This window comes from Notamacropus eugenii, chromosome 4 (genome assembly GCF_028372415.1).
Source record: "Notamacropus eugenii isolate mMacEug1 chromosome 4, mMacEug1.pri_v2, whole genome shotgun sequence".
NCBI classification, from domain to species: Eukaryota; Metazoa; Chordata; class Mammalia; order Diprotodontia; family Macropodidae; genus Notamacropus; species Notamacropus eugenii.
The window spans coordinates 248,362,365-248,376,745 of NC_092875.1; the positions used below are offsets into that span (position 1 = coordinate 248,362,365).

The 14,381-nt window shown below is 36.5% G+C and overlaps 1 protein-coding gene across 13 annotated transcripts in view; it reads right to left on the reverse strand.

Annotated features, from left to right (window-relative positions):
* The window catches only part of OSBPL1A (oxysterol binding protein like 1A), a 324,266-nt gene that overhangs the window by 25,281 nt on the left and 284,604 nt on the right, over positions 1–14,381 (reverse strand). For all 13 annotated transcript variants that reach the window (XM_072604414.1, XM_072604417.1, XM_072604412.1 and 10 more), the window contains 6 exons: positions 6,855–6,989; positions 4,793–4,890; positions 3,640–3,822; positions 963–1,070; positions 356–445; positions 2–128 (listed from right to left, as the gene is read on the reverse strand). In XM_072604414.1, coding sequence (XP_072460515.1) covers positions 2–128; positions 356–445; positions 963–1,070; positions 3,640–3,822; positions 4,793–4,890; positions 6,855–6,989 — 741 coding nt within the window. The remainder of the gene's footprint in view (position 1; positions 129–355; positions 446–962; positions 1,071–3,639; positions 3,823–4,792; positions 4,891–6,854; positions 6,990–14,381) is intronic.

A 14,381-nucleotide genomic window follows, 5' to 3' on the forward strand; every position in this document is an offset into this window, starting at 1 on the left:
CCTGTTTGCTGCTTTTCTTCTCATCTGCATTTTTCTTGTCGTTCTTCTTACAAGCCTCAAAGGTGGCAGGGTCAACACTGTACAAGCACTCTGTCCACTTCCCATAGAGGGCCCGTAGCTTCTTTTTGCTGTAAACAGAGGCTAGCATTGAGCAGGGTTCTCTAGCAGAGAGCCAGGGTTCTGCTTCGCTTGAAAGATGTTTGCCAGTTATGTTAATTAGAAAAACAGACAGAAGGTAAAGCTACATTTCAACTTCTTATAACATTTCTGTATTAAGTAGTCCTCGTAAGTTTATCTCACAATAATGTGGAAGCCTATTTCCTATCTAGTCTATAATTAAAATTGGGAATATTACCTTTTGTCCTGAATGTAGCCTTCAACTTTGTGTAATTCCTTTCCAAAAAGGCCACATGGCTTGAAGTTTAATATACATTTCTCTCCAGTCCTATGATAAAAGATATCACATTTAGATGACCAATCTGCATTTTATTGAGCACAAATTTGTAAAGGATACACCACAGAATGAGGAAAATAGCCCAAACAGACTTAGCTACATGATAATATCAAAAGTTGGATAATAATGGAGATAATGAGAAGTTAGATGAGACTGGATCTATTTGTTTAATATAATAAGAGTTGCTACAATTTAGATAATAAGAGTTATAAAGAAGTTTCTTCACAATTTATAAGGCAGGCAGTGCAATCATATTGTCTAAGGAAACTGAGGCCCAGAAAGGAAGTAAATGCCTATGGTCACAAAATTATCTTAAGTGTTGGAGTCTGTAGTCAAACCCAGCATCCTGACACTGCCCAGGTCAGCCCTCTTTCCACTACCACTACACTGCTATCTGTTTCTTAGATATTTCATCAGTTCCCATCATAGCTGTTCTAATCAGAAGCTCACAGGACAACATCAAGTATTCTTAAAAAAACATGCGCACTCCTAAAAAAGTCTAACTTACTTGTGGTTTGTTATTTCCATGTTGCCATACTGCTCAATCCAGAGTTTACCCACAATAATATTATGCACACAGCAAGTAGGATTTGTCCATGTGTAGGCTTCATTGTGCCTAAAAAAGTAAGGGAGGAATAGTATATTATTATGTTATTTGACGTAGTCAATAAACCACTGGCTTATAATGGAAAATATCATAGTACATATTAAAAAGCTATTCTCCTCTAAATGATGCAGCCTATGAAGTTTAAAACTAGCACCCAATCAAGGTAAAAGACACACACATACACACACACACACACACACACTAGCTGTCAATAGAGAGATTATTATTGACTAGTATTTAGCATTTTTGATGAATCAGATGCTAATGACATTTTGCAGGCTAAGAAAACTCAGGCTTTCCACAATGGCATTTGACAACCAAATAATATACAGAAAATATTTTCTTCATTAAAAGAAAACAAAATTAGCTTAAAGAAATGATTATGGAATCTATGACAAGGCTTATACATCAAAGAAGCCACTGATAAGAAGAAAGCCTCAAAATATTCATAACAGCACTTTCTGTGATAATAAAGAATTGGAAACAAAGTCAATAACCATTGAATGAGAAATGGTTAAAAAATGTGGAACATAAATGTAATACAGTACTGTGCTGTTAAAGAATGATGACCATGAGTACAGAGAAGCATGGAAAGATCTACATGAACTGATGCAGAGTGATGTAAGCAGAGACAAGAAAACAATATAGACTATGACTAAAATCACATAAGTGGAAAGAACCATTAAAAAATAAAAAATGAATACTGAAAAAATGAAAAGAATAAGACTATCTCCAAAGAAAAGATATGAGAAGGCATAGCCACCCTTACTCCTCTGCAGAGGGGGGAGCCCTACAAGGACGATATGTTTTTAGACTTTTTCAGCATACAAACAAATAAAAGCATTTGGTAAGCTTCTACTATGTGCAAAGCACTGTGCTATGTGCAAGAGGTATAAGTAGAAAAATAAAAATCTATTCTCAAAGAGCTCATAGTATAATGGGAAAGATAACACATATGGAAGACTGATAATATTGGGCAGTTTTGCTGATATTTTTCCTTTGTCTATTTTTTTTTTCTTTTTAGAAATATTATTTTTATATGGGATGGCTCTCTGGGAGGGGTTGGGAAACGGTACTGGAGAAAATTATGTTGATGTTTAAAAAAGTACATCAAAGTATATTTAAAAAAAGAAATGGTTTTGTACATATTCAAAATTTAAACATTAACATGTATTTTAAGCACTTATTGTGCAAAAAGATACAAAATTTGTGTGAAAATGATAGGATGTCCACAAAAAATGGAATATACATTAATATGCGTTCTGAAAACAAATTTAGACTACATGAATAATTCTAGACAGTTATCTCAAACTTTAACTATTTTCACTGACAAAAAAGTCTGTGTGAAAATAACTAGAAGATACATCTCCACCTCCTCAAATGGAAATGAAGTAGAAAATTGGGACAAGGTCCCAAAAAGCTTTCTATGGAAATTCCAAACTAGTTCACCAAACAAAACAGAAAAACTTTGGTATACTGAAAATGCTCCTTAAAAAAGCCCAGATTAGTACTCAGGCCTGATTTTTTCATAACTTTTGTCTTGATTTTTAAACTCTCTTTTAGAAAAGGAAAGGAATTTAAAGACAGATTAGATCATCCATGTAGTTTTAAAATTCTATGATTCTATGCATTTGTTAGATGTCCTGAAACCATCTTCAATTAGTAAATGTGAAATGATGACAGAACACAATTCATTTAGAAAAATGGCTAATCACAGACTGAAACACTGTTACTATGATTTACAAAGGTTTCGTGGCAAGAACTGGCATACATTTATGATTATACATTATAACACAGACTAATTCCATGTTAAAATATATACAAACAACACTGTTCATATTAAGTTAAATTTTCATGAACTGTAATTGGGGTAATCGAATCAAAGAATTGTGGAGTGAGAAGGGAGCTCAGGGGTGTAATCTACGTAAATCTAATTTCAAGAGTTGGTTATCTAAAGCATGAATCCTAGCTACAACATTCCCCACAAGTGGCTAGCCTGTCTCTGTTGAAATTGCTTCAGTCCTGGGGAATCTAATAACTCTTAGGGCAGTCTGTTCTATTTTTGGACAGTTTTAGGAAGTTTTTCCTTCAGAAAGTTTTCTTTTCTGAAGGAAAAACTTTCTTTAACTGGGCTGAAATGTACCACCTGAAACTTCTTTCCCTTCAGTTAATCCCTGTTTCATCTATCAATCTACAGAGATTTGGAGAAGTCAGCCTGTTTTCACTAGGCATCTGCTTCTTCAGGCTAACCATCAGTTAGTATGGTAACACAGTTCGGTTTTAAGATCCTAATTATCCTTATCACTCTCCTTTGGACACAATGGACTTTGTCAATATTTCTCCTAGAATGTGATACTCAGAATAAGAAAAAAGATACTCTAGATGTGGTCTAATATGGCAGAGTGGAATACCATTTCTCCCCACCCTGGATACTGTTTCAGTTAATGTAGAATACACGCAATTTTCCTGAGTGTTTTTACATATGAAGTAGATATTTTTTTAATTAATGATTTTCAGCTTTAGAAAGTGTGCATGCACGAGTATGCAGAGGGATGCAAATGACATCATGCCAACTTACTCAAGAAGTTCCAAAGTGATGGTTCCCTTGGGCTCAGCTTCCACACTCTTACCCCAGAACTTGAGTTTGGGATAAATTGATCCATGAAAGATAAAGTCATTGTTTAATCCTTCAGCATGAAACGCGCTCACTGGAGGATGATGGCTCACCTGCTCTGAGATAAGTCTGAATCCAAGATCATCTCTTCAAGAATTAAAAACAAAAAACAAGATGCTACTGAGCAAATAAACCTGTATTAGAATCCTGATGTACAAAAAAATACCACAGTGCAATACTGGCTCAAAACTGTGCTGGCATTTTCAAAGTTGGTGAATCAAGATTCATTTTCATAACAACTACTCTTCATGTCAAAATTATCACTAATAGATAAATGCTTGGGAACAGTAATGCTACCTGTGGAAATTAATTTGTAGTATTTTCTGCAGCGGGGGCGGGGAACGACAAAATTAAACCAGATCTAGAAATCTAAAAGCATTAGAACACGCTAAGTTGGATTTAGGGCTTAAAAAAGTAGGAACTAGCCTGAGAGGTATGGAGGGAAGAAAATGAATGTGCGAAATGTGAGCGTCAAGAAAGATCCCTTAGGAAATCACACATAAACGTACCTGAAGACACAGGCATGAGTAATTCAATACAATCGTATTTTTATTCCTATTACACATGCTGCACGTACTAAGTTCTGTGATTTTCTATGTTTTTGAAAAATTTATTTGAATAACAGATCAGATCTAAAGGAGTACAGCAGATCTTGATGAACCTCAATGATTAAATAATAATTTCTTCATTTTGAACTTTAATAGCATACTATTCCCCAATACTAGTTAAAATAAGTTCTTTTAGCAATTCTAATGGTTATCAACAAAATTTTGTTTAAGTAAAGTTCTGAGTTGTTTTCATTTCCTAAGAAAACATTAAAATTGCCTTTTCAATCAAACCAAAATTTTTTCTTAAGAAAATGGTTTAACAATCAAATTCTAAAGTCACAGATTCTAAAGGCCAGACTACGTCAGGTAACACTGCATTTAAGTAAAAGGGAAAATAGAAAAAAAAAAGAAACCAGAAATTATAAGGAAAACCATATTAAAAAAGAATCATCCAAATCCCACCAACTGAGCCACGATACTTTTAAATGCAATGAGAGAGAAACCTTTACCGGACTAATTCATATGTCTCTCCAAGTAGTGGGTTGAAAGGCTTCCCTGTGCGTTCCCACTGAGAAGCAACAGCAGATACAGCAAACGCAGCTACACACTGTGGGATAAAAGATTGGCACAAGCTGAAAATACTCTTAAACTCAGGAACCAAGATTTCATTTGACATATTTACTACGAAGTTATTTTTGAGTAGTTTGTTTACTCTGGATTCTCAAAACCTTCCATAGCACCCAGACAGTTTGGACAATGGCACTAGTAGTGTACGTAAAAACTAGGTTTTTTAAAGCAAAAATTACTTTGGTCATCTACCAGTGGTTTTCTACCTAAACTCTGGTTTTATGATCTCCCTCAAAGTGTCCTGAATTATCTGAAAAGCTTTATGAAAATTTGTAAACCAACATTCTGCTTTAATTAAAAAAAAAAGTTGGCTAAACAATACCTAGAATGAAAAGAAAGTGTGATAAAACTGAAAAAACAAAACAAAAAAACTCCAGTTTCCCAAAGAGAAGTGGAACAATAAAGCTTCGTAAAAGAAAGAAAAAAATGGACTCAGTTTAGAATACTATATTGTTCTGCAATAAGAAAAACAATGTACATCAAGAAGACTTAGGTGGTAACTTGTCGAACACTAAAGGGTGGACCTTACCCAGCAAAGCTTCTATTTACATCACTGCATTCTTTGCTGTAAGGAAGAGTCCCTGAAGTCCTGGTAGTGCAGGGAGTTGAGGGGCACATCTAACAAAATTCAGGGAATGCTACATACATTTGGAACAACTAACATATCCTAATAATGTCAATGATTTTAGTTCAAAGGATATGTTGTTTCATTCCTCTGTCTTTTCTTTTTTTAAAAAATAGAATCAGACTTAGAACTCTAAGGGATCTTAGAAAGTTATCCAGTCCAACCCCTTCATTATTCAGGTAAGGAAGGAGGTGCAGAGAAGCACAGTGTGATGCCTAAGGTCCCATGAATAATGAGGACAGAGCCGGGATCTGAACTTAGGTCCTCTAAATCCAGATCTAAGGCTCTTCTCACTATACCATATCCTTCAAGGTACCCTGAGAAATTACTAGCTTTAACCAATGGGGCAACCCAGTTTCACTTAATATATTACGATTACATATTCAGCTTTTGATTATCCAAGGACAGATTATATACATTGTAGATCCCCAGATAAATTTTTTTTTAACATCAGATATTTAACTCCACATGTGCATCCGCTTCATCTACTACAGGAGAGACAAAAGAAGGGAGAGAATATGCTAAACCAGGATGAAGAACCTGCAGCCTCAGGCCACATGGAGCCCTCTAAGTCCTCAAGTGCAGTCCTTGGACTGAATCCAAACTTCACAGAACAAATCCCCTTAATAAAAGAATTCGTTCTGTAAAACTTGGACTCAAAAAGCTGCACCAAAGGACCCAGAAGGCCACATGTAACCCCAAAGCCACAGATTCTCCCACCCCAACCTTGTGCTAAGAAATCTGTTGCTTATCAATACAGCTTCAAAAAGATGTTTAGGGAAGGTACAAACTAACATCTTCCCTTTATAGTTTCTTTTATGTACTTTGGTGTAAAACAGAAATCTTATTCATGTTGTGCTACCCTAAATTAGTCTATATTCTGGAAAGAACCATTTTCTGGGCTACAATTATGTATCTGGTTTCATGTTCCCAAACCAGACCAAAGTGAGAATCCAAATGGCAGTGGGGTGAAAGTATTGTGACGGAATGTTGTACCAGTGATTTCTATGCTACTAATAAACCCAGTGGTTAGATTAGAGGGGGCTTTAACTGTGTTTCTGTTCTTAAAATCTTAAATGCATTACCATAAAAAGAGAAAAGAATATATAGTTTACACTGATCCCTGTAGAGTATATTCCCAGTGCCAGGCACAGTTTAATGTATATAGCAGACACTAAAAAAAATTAACTGTGGATTAGTTGCTGACAGTTGCAGAATCAGCTTTTTTAGAAGTTTCTTTTTTGTAAACAATTTATAAAAGAATGCACTTTGGGGACACAGAACTAATACAAATCAATATCCTCATCAATATTACATACTTGCATCCTTTCCACTGCATCAGAAAGTGCGCTGGCCTTGTGGATGAGGTACGTGTGTTCCATGTACTCAGTTAGTCTCTGGAGGAAGCTCAAGGGTTCATTAAATATAACTGGCATCGTGATCTTGGAAAGCTCCTAATTAATAACAAGATTTAAAAGTTAGATTTGCACATTCTTTCTAACTGTTGGATTTTGCCCAGTACCTAGTATAACACTACAAATAGTAGATGCTTAATAAATGTTTGTTGGATGAATGAAGAGAAATACTGAGCTAAAAAAATTACTATTATGATTAAGAGTGCTGGAGTATAAGGACCACAATTTTTAAAGTATTTTAAGCTATGAGCAATAAAATGTTGGGTGGCTGATGGAAGCTCAGTGATCAAAGTGGTCTAGTGAGCCCAAGATAAATGCCTGGTGCACACAGTGCACACTCACCAGTGTAACCATTGAAAAGCTAGGGAAAAGGGCAATGCAAAGATAGTTTTTTAAGTACAGCAGGAATATCTCATCTGGGCTCCCAACTCTGCAAAGCACTTTATGTATCTTATCTCATTTGATCTTTGTGAAAACCCTGAGAGGGAGGTATTGGTATTTACCCCCATTTTGTAGATGATAAAACTGAGGCTAAGAGAAGTTAAGTCATTTGCCCAGGGTAATATAACTAGTAAGTTTCTGAGACTGAATTTGAACTCAGGTCTTCCTGACTCCACATCCAACACCATTTGCTGAGCCACTCAGTTGTTTGAGGTAACACATACCTACATAAGTATACGCAGGATACATTCAAGATCAATTCAAGGTAATTTTGGCAGAGGAGGCACTAGCAGCTGAGACATCAGAAAAGCCTCGTGTGGGAGGTGTTGCTTAGGCTAAGCTTTGAAAGGAAGCCAGATGCTAAGTGGCAGAGGCCAGGAGGGAAGAATATTTCAGGTATAGGGGATAGCTTTTGCAAAGAGGTAAATCCAGGAAACGAAGTATCATGTCTAACGTAAGCAAGTAGGCGATTTTGGCTGGACCACAGAGTAAGTGAAAGAGATTAATAAGAAAAGGAGAGCATAATGAGTAACAAGTAGGCAAGAGCCAGATTGTGAGTGAATTTCAGTGGCAAACAAAGGAATTTGTGTTTTATCTCCGAGGCAATAGGGAGCCACTGGAATTTCCTGAGCAAGGGAAGGGCATGGTCAGATCTGTGTTTTAAGAGTATCACTTTGGCATCTGTGTGGACGATTTGGGAGGGGGGAGTTGAAATAGGGAGACCAATTAGAAGGCTCCTATGATTGTCCAGACTGGAGGGTCTAAAGCAGGGTGGTGACCATGAGAGTACAAAGTAGGAAACAGAAATCAGAGATGTTGGGGAGGCAGAATCACAACTTGGAAACTGGCTGGAGGATATGGAGATGAAAATGAAAAGTTTTGATGCTGACTCTAAGAATGTGACTCCTGGGTGACTTAAAGGATGGTGGTGCCCTCACCTCAAATAAGGAAGTGGAGGGTTCAGGGGAAAGATAATGAGTTCTGTTTTCAACATGTTAAGTTTGAGATGCCATAGTTTAGTTCAAAATGTTCAAAAGTTGGTGATGGGAGATTAAAGTTCAGGAGAGAGACTTGGGCCAGACACAGAGATGTGGAAGTCTGTGACACTGCTAAGATCGTAATCATCAGGAGGGAACAGAGAGAATAAACATAAGGCCCAAGACAAATTCTTAGGATGAACCATGAATAGAGTTACAGATGGAGGTGATCCTCCAAAAAAGGACACTAAAGAGTTCTCAGAAAATAAGAGAATGAGAAGAGAGCAGTAAACTCTAATTATTCTCTGGCACACAAATGATACTTAATAAATCTGTTACATAAACGTATGTATTTTATTTTTGATTAGTTCATGTCCTAATTGTCCAAAATGAAGTGGATGTAAAATGTTTTGTAAACCTTAAAATGCTATATAAATATCAGCTCTTAATATAATATTCATTTGTATTATTTGCTGTTATTTTCTATATATTAAGGAAGTCTTCTGTCTCCTTAACTATACTTTATATTCCTTTTTAGACTCTTATCTTTCTTTATCGCAGTCAGGACACAGCAAATGGTGGGTATGTAATAGGTACTAAGTAAATATAATGAGTACAAAGTAAAAATCCTCTGTGCTCATTATTGTGCTCCTATACCTCATAACACCAGGAACAAGTTCTCTGTTCCCAATGCTACAGAATCCAAGGTATATTATGGCGCAGAAATATTTTCCAATGTATAAAAGAACTGAATAGAAAAGGGGAGATAGTATAAAGAAGGATGAGTATGACTGGAGGCTCAGGCACTGGCCTAAATCTAAATTATGGGCTGCTGAGCAGAGTTTTGCAAATGGAATCCTGTCATATTACTGCACCAGAAGTACACTTGTCCAGCACCTTGGAGAGGTACCTCTTCTCATACTTTCTAGAGACTGTATGGAAAGTAACTATGCTTATTATGGATACAGAAATGCAAGGTAAAATAATAGCTGCTGCTGCTTCTCACAGTAGTCAGGAAGGATCCTATCAAACTCCTTTTGGTTGTTTCAGTGTGGCCAGATGGATGTATATTCTGTACAGAACCCACAAAACCTGAGGCAATAGGGACTGTTACTAAAATAGCTACCCACGGCTGAATCACAGCTGCTCTCTGACCAAGCACTTACGTAAGCAATTTAATTTCTAGTTCATGTCTTTTGCGCTTTTTTTTTCTTTTTTGCCACTCACACCTCATTTTGTACAAGTAAACTGCATTTACACATTTGAAATTAAATTGCAGGAAGAACGGTAATTATCTAGAAAGTGTATTTTGTCTTTTTTTTCTGGAAGACACTGCATGGCAGAATGCTTATAAATATTTAATTTAGTAATGTGTCAATTGTCTTGGGAATTGAATAGACTGTATTAATGGTAGAAAATAAGAGTCTGGAGTAAAAGGAAACCAAGGAAGATAGAGTATTTCAGCATGGAACTCTTCCCTTAACCAGGGTGGCTCAGGTATGAATGTTTTCATTAAAATCCATTTAGCCCTGAAACTTTCTTTCTCTTCAGAGATCATTTAGTTCACCATTTTATTTGACAGAGAAGGAAATGGAGGCTGACTGAGGTTCAGTGACCTGTCAAAGAGCACACAGCTAGCCTACAGCAGAACGAGGATTAAACCTGTGTCGTCTGATTCCAAATCTCATGCTCTTTCCACGATACCACAGTGTTACTTCTCTACTGCTGAACGCTGAGCTCCTTCTACTCCACCTCACTAAAATTACAGCAGAAAGAGTTCCTTTTTCGGTTGTTTTTTTGTAGGGGGAAAACAAGGTAATCGAGGTTAAGTGGCTTGCCCAAGGTCACACAGCTAATATGTGTCAGATGTCTGAGGCTGGATTTCAATTCAGGTCCTCCTGACTTCAGGGCCAGTGCTCTACTCATTACACCACCTACCTGCCCCAACAGCATGTTTTTAAAGACAAAAGAGAATAAGATCATGTGTTCAGTCCTGGGTAAACAGCATATGAAAATGAATTGGAGAAACTTGATACTGTTCAGCTAGAGGAGATGCCATTAATTGTCTTCAACTATTGGAAGGGCTATCATGTAAGAGGGATTAACCTCATTTTACTTGGCCTCAAGGGACAGAACTGAGAGGTAGAAGAATCACTGATAAGAAAATGGATAATTTTGATTACATGAGATTGAAGTTTTTGTACTAATAAAATCAATATTGATAAAATCAGAAGGGAAAAAAATTAACTGGTTCTCCAGAAATCTACACAGGGAATTTCTCCGATAAAGATATGATATTCAAGATATCATTCAAGATATCAATGATTCAAATATATAAACAAAAGCAACATTCCCTAACAGAGACATACACAAAATATATGATTAGGAATAGGGAAGATAGTGACAGTGAAAACAAAGAAAAGGAAGGTAAATCATTTAAGCATATTAAAAATGCATAGGAGAGAAAAAAGTATACAGGTTGACAGAGACAAGCAGTATAGTATGGAAAAGAAGCTACTGAATTTCTTATTTACTTAAAAACCAAGCTGTATATAACAGATTATGTGGTTTCAAATTTCAAATCTTTTCTCTCTTCTTTGTTTATGGAAATGTTCTTGTCGGGGGTTCTCAAGTCTAAAATAACAAAAAGTAAAAATTATTTAAAAAAATAAATAGATAAGGACACTTATGAACATGTATTTCATTTCATCTCAACTCACCTGCAGTTTTTTTCTTTTATCTAAACTTAGTTTGGAACATCAAAAAGTCTATTTTTCTTCAACAAGGTTATTGTTGTTTGTCCTTTATTCTCAGAGGATCATGACAGGAGGGAGGTGATGCCATGACATGCAAGTGAACTGGATGTAAGTGAGGGAGGGCCGTGCAAGGCACCAGCTTCACTTTCTCCTCCAGAGAGACATAGATCAGGATGACTGGAGATGGCCCAGGAGGCAGTGGGGAATCTTGGCCTTTTCCAGCTAAGATCTTTAACAAGTCTCAGTTTGAGTGAGGCAACGCCCTTTCAATGATTATAGAAAACTCAATAACATACAAGTAGATCTTACTTTCACTTGCAAATACAGTTATTCTTCAACAACATCTTGGGAATTCAGAAACCTAACACATTTTTGTTCTAATTTTATATAATATGATCGACATTTCAATTAGCAAATACATCTTATATTCATCCCCAAACATTTCTAATATTAGGGAAGAAATAATGGATATTGTAAGGATCAAGCTTTAAAAAAGAAACATGAACCAGTATGTTCTTTTACCATAAGGAGATTCAATCAATAGAATTAAATATTCATATCAGATAGTCCTATCTTGTGACCCAGTTGAAAGCCAAGGTTTAAATTTATCCATGCAAATTAATAACAACTAATGATGAAACTGAAGAAATTCTTAATTGAAATTGCTTGTCAGCTGACAAACTAAGAGTGGAGAGGAAATTCTAGAAAGAGAAGACTTTTTTATTCTCTTGAGTACTATTAAACAATATTTAAACAACTTGAAGGTAGGTAAAAAAAAAAAAGCAAAACATTTTATGAATCAAAAACATTTCATCTGAAGATCCACATATTAAAGAATACAATCTTTTTGAGAACAGCAATTTATTTTGTTTTCATAGTCTCATCATCTAGCACAGTGACTAGTATAGTAGGCACTTAAGTAATTGTTGAATGAATTAATATATGTCAATAATAACCTGACCTTAGAGAGAAAAACCAACTCAGGTTAGGGCTGGTCTTACTGCTACCATGACAAGTGACCTAATACATGCTAATCAAGTTCTTGGTGCAAATGACGAACAATAAACACTTGATTCTCTCCCCTGGTTAAGTTATCCTTTTGCCTATCCCACATAGTCTCCTGATCGACACAGCATAGCCTAAGGGTAATGTAATGTGTGCATTTGGGGAGAAGGCCTACGATCTAATCTACAGGTGCAGGTGAGGTATTTCTGAGTACAGATATTTACAGTATGCCAAGTAAGAGGAAACATGAAGAGGTAAGAGGAGAAAGGGGAAAAAAAAAAACCATGAAGAACATTGGCACTGTGGGATTACCAAACGATTCCACAAACGAATAACATAAGGAAATAAAGCACAAAGGTTACAAGCTATTAAGTTATTCTTAAGATTTCTGCTTTACTGCAATGATTGTAAGGCTGTCTTAGAGAAAAGACAATCACATTTTCTGAGAGATTTAAGACTGGATTGCATTTTACTTAAAAAAATGTACATTAGTTAAATGTTATACAATCCAACTTTACGGTAAAGAAAGCCCCAATTAGGCTGAGGAAGTTTTCTCCATCACAGGGAGAGAGTAGGAAAAAAGGATGCGTCTGGATGTGGGATTCTTTGGGCTTCTCAGGGCTAGGGTTTTTTGTTGGTTTGTTTTTTACATTTGGCAGGCACAACTGATTTGTATTTTGAAGACTTGGGTTAGAATTCTGGCTCTGCTACTTACTCTCCTGAGCAGATCACTTAACTTCTCTAGAGCTCAGAGTAGGTTTAGATCAGAGTCTGTTATCCTAGCTTTATTCTCCCTCCTCCCTGACTGCAAACATGTAGTCAATCAAAACATTTTCAAAAAGATGTCCTGTTCTGTATTGAGTCCTTTAGCATAATGCTGATAAGAGCTCAAGACAACATTATCTGGACACATTTATATACCATAACTTGTTCGATCGTACCCCTGCTGATAGGCAGTCCTGCAGATTTCAATTCTTTGCCCCCTCAAAAAGAGCTATAAACATTTTTGTATGTCCTTAGACCTTGTTTTGCTTAGGGATAATCCCTCCTCCTTCTAATTCCAGCTGCCGATTCTCCCTCCTTTTTCCCTGTTGAGTGAAACATATTTCTGTGATTTGCATATTTTTCAACTGTGTGCGTATTGATACTACTTTTTGAACATTTCAATTCAAGCGGAGCTACCCCTGCCCACCCCACCTTCCTTGTTTGGACATCTGAGACCCCTGCTTATGTAAGATCCTTCCTTTCACTTCTCCTTGCCTCCTCCCAGCGTATTCCTCGTCCTTCCTTTTTTCCCTTCTTCTTTTAAGATCACCAAGAAGTAATAGAACCACTCCCAAGCCTTGTCTAATTGGACTCCCTCTGTGGCCTCTGACCACATTAACAGGGTTCAAGGGTTCAGAAGGCTCATGTATTATCTCCCTATATTTGAATGTAAACAGTTTATTACTATTCATTCCTGTCTCCTTCTTCTATGTTTCTCTTCACTGCTTTACTGGAACTTCACATTTTCTATACAAGTCTGGTCTTTTCATCAGGAAAGCTAGGAAGTCTCCTATTTCATTAAAGTTCACTTTTTGTCTACCGGAATACCATATTCCAAGAGTTCTGCTCCTTTACAGCAGCGGCTGCTAACGCATGTGCTCCTGACAAGGTTGTTCTTCATTACTTGAATCTTTCTTTCTGGTTACTTACAATCCTGTTTTCCTTTGTCTTGGAAGCACTGGATTTTAGCTATAATATGCTTAGGCTACCACATTTTCAGCAGTTTTCTAGCAGAGGTTTCTTTCAGTAGGTGACTGTAGATCCCTTCTATTTCTACTCTGCCCTCTAGTTCTAGGAGATCTGAGAATATTTCTTGAAATAAGATGTACAAGCTCTTCTTACAGTCTGGTGTTCAGACAGCTGAATGATCCTTACATTATTTCTCCTCAATCTGTTTTCCAGGTCAGTTGCTTTTTGCTATGAGATGCCTCAGATTCTATTTTTTTCAGTCTTTTTACTGTACTTTAATATTTATGTTGCCTCCCAGTCTAATTTCCAGGAAGTTTCTTTTGCTTGGGTAAGGTTTTGTACCTCTGACTCCTTTTCCAGTTCTTTCTTCCACAGCCCTTACGTCTTTTCCACTTTCTTCTTAATGTGCTCTCATTATTAAAAAACAACATTTTTTACTCTTTTAACCTCTTGCTTCATCACTCCTAGGCATTCTAGTTGAGTTTATGCCCAAATTGTGTTCTTCTCTGAGGATCTGC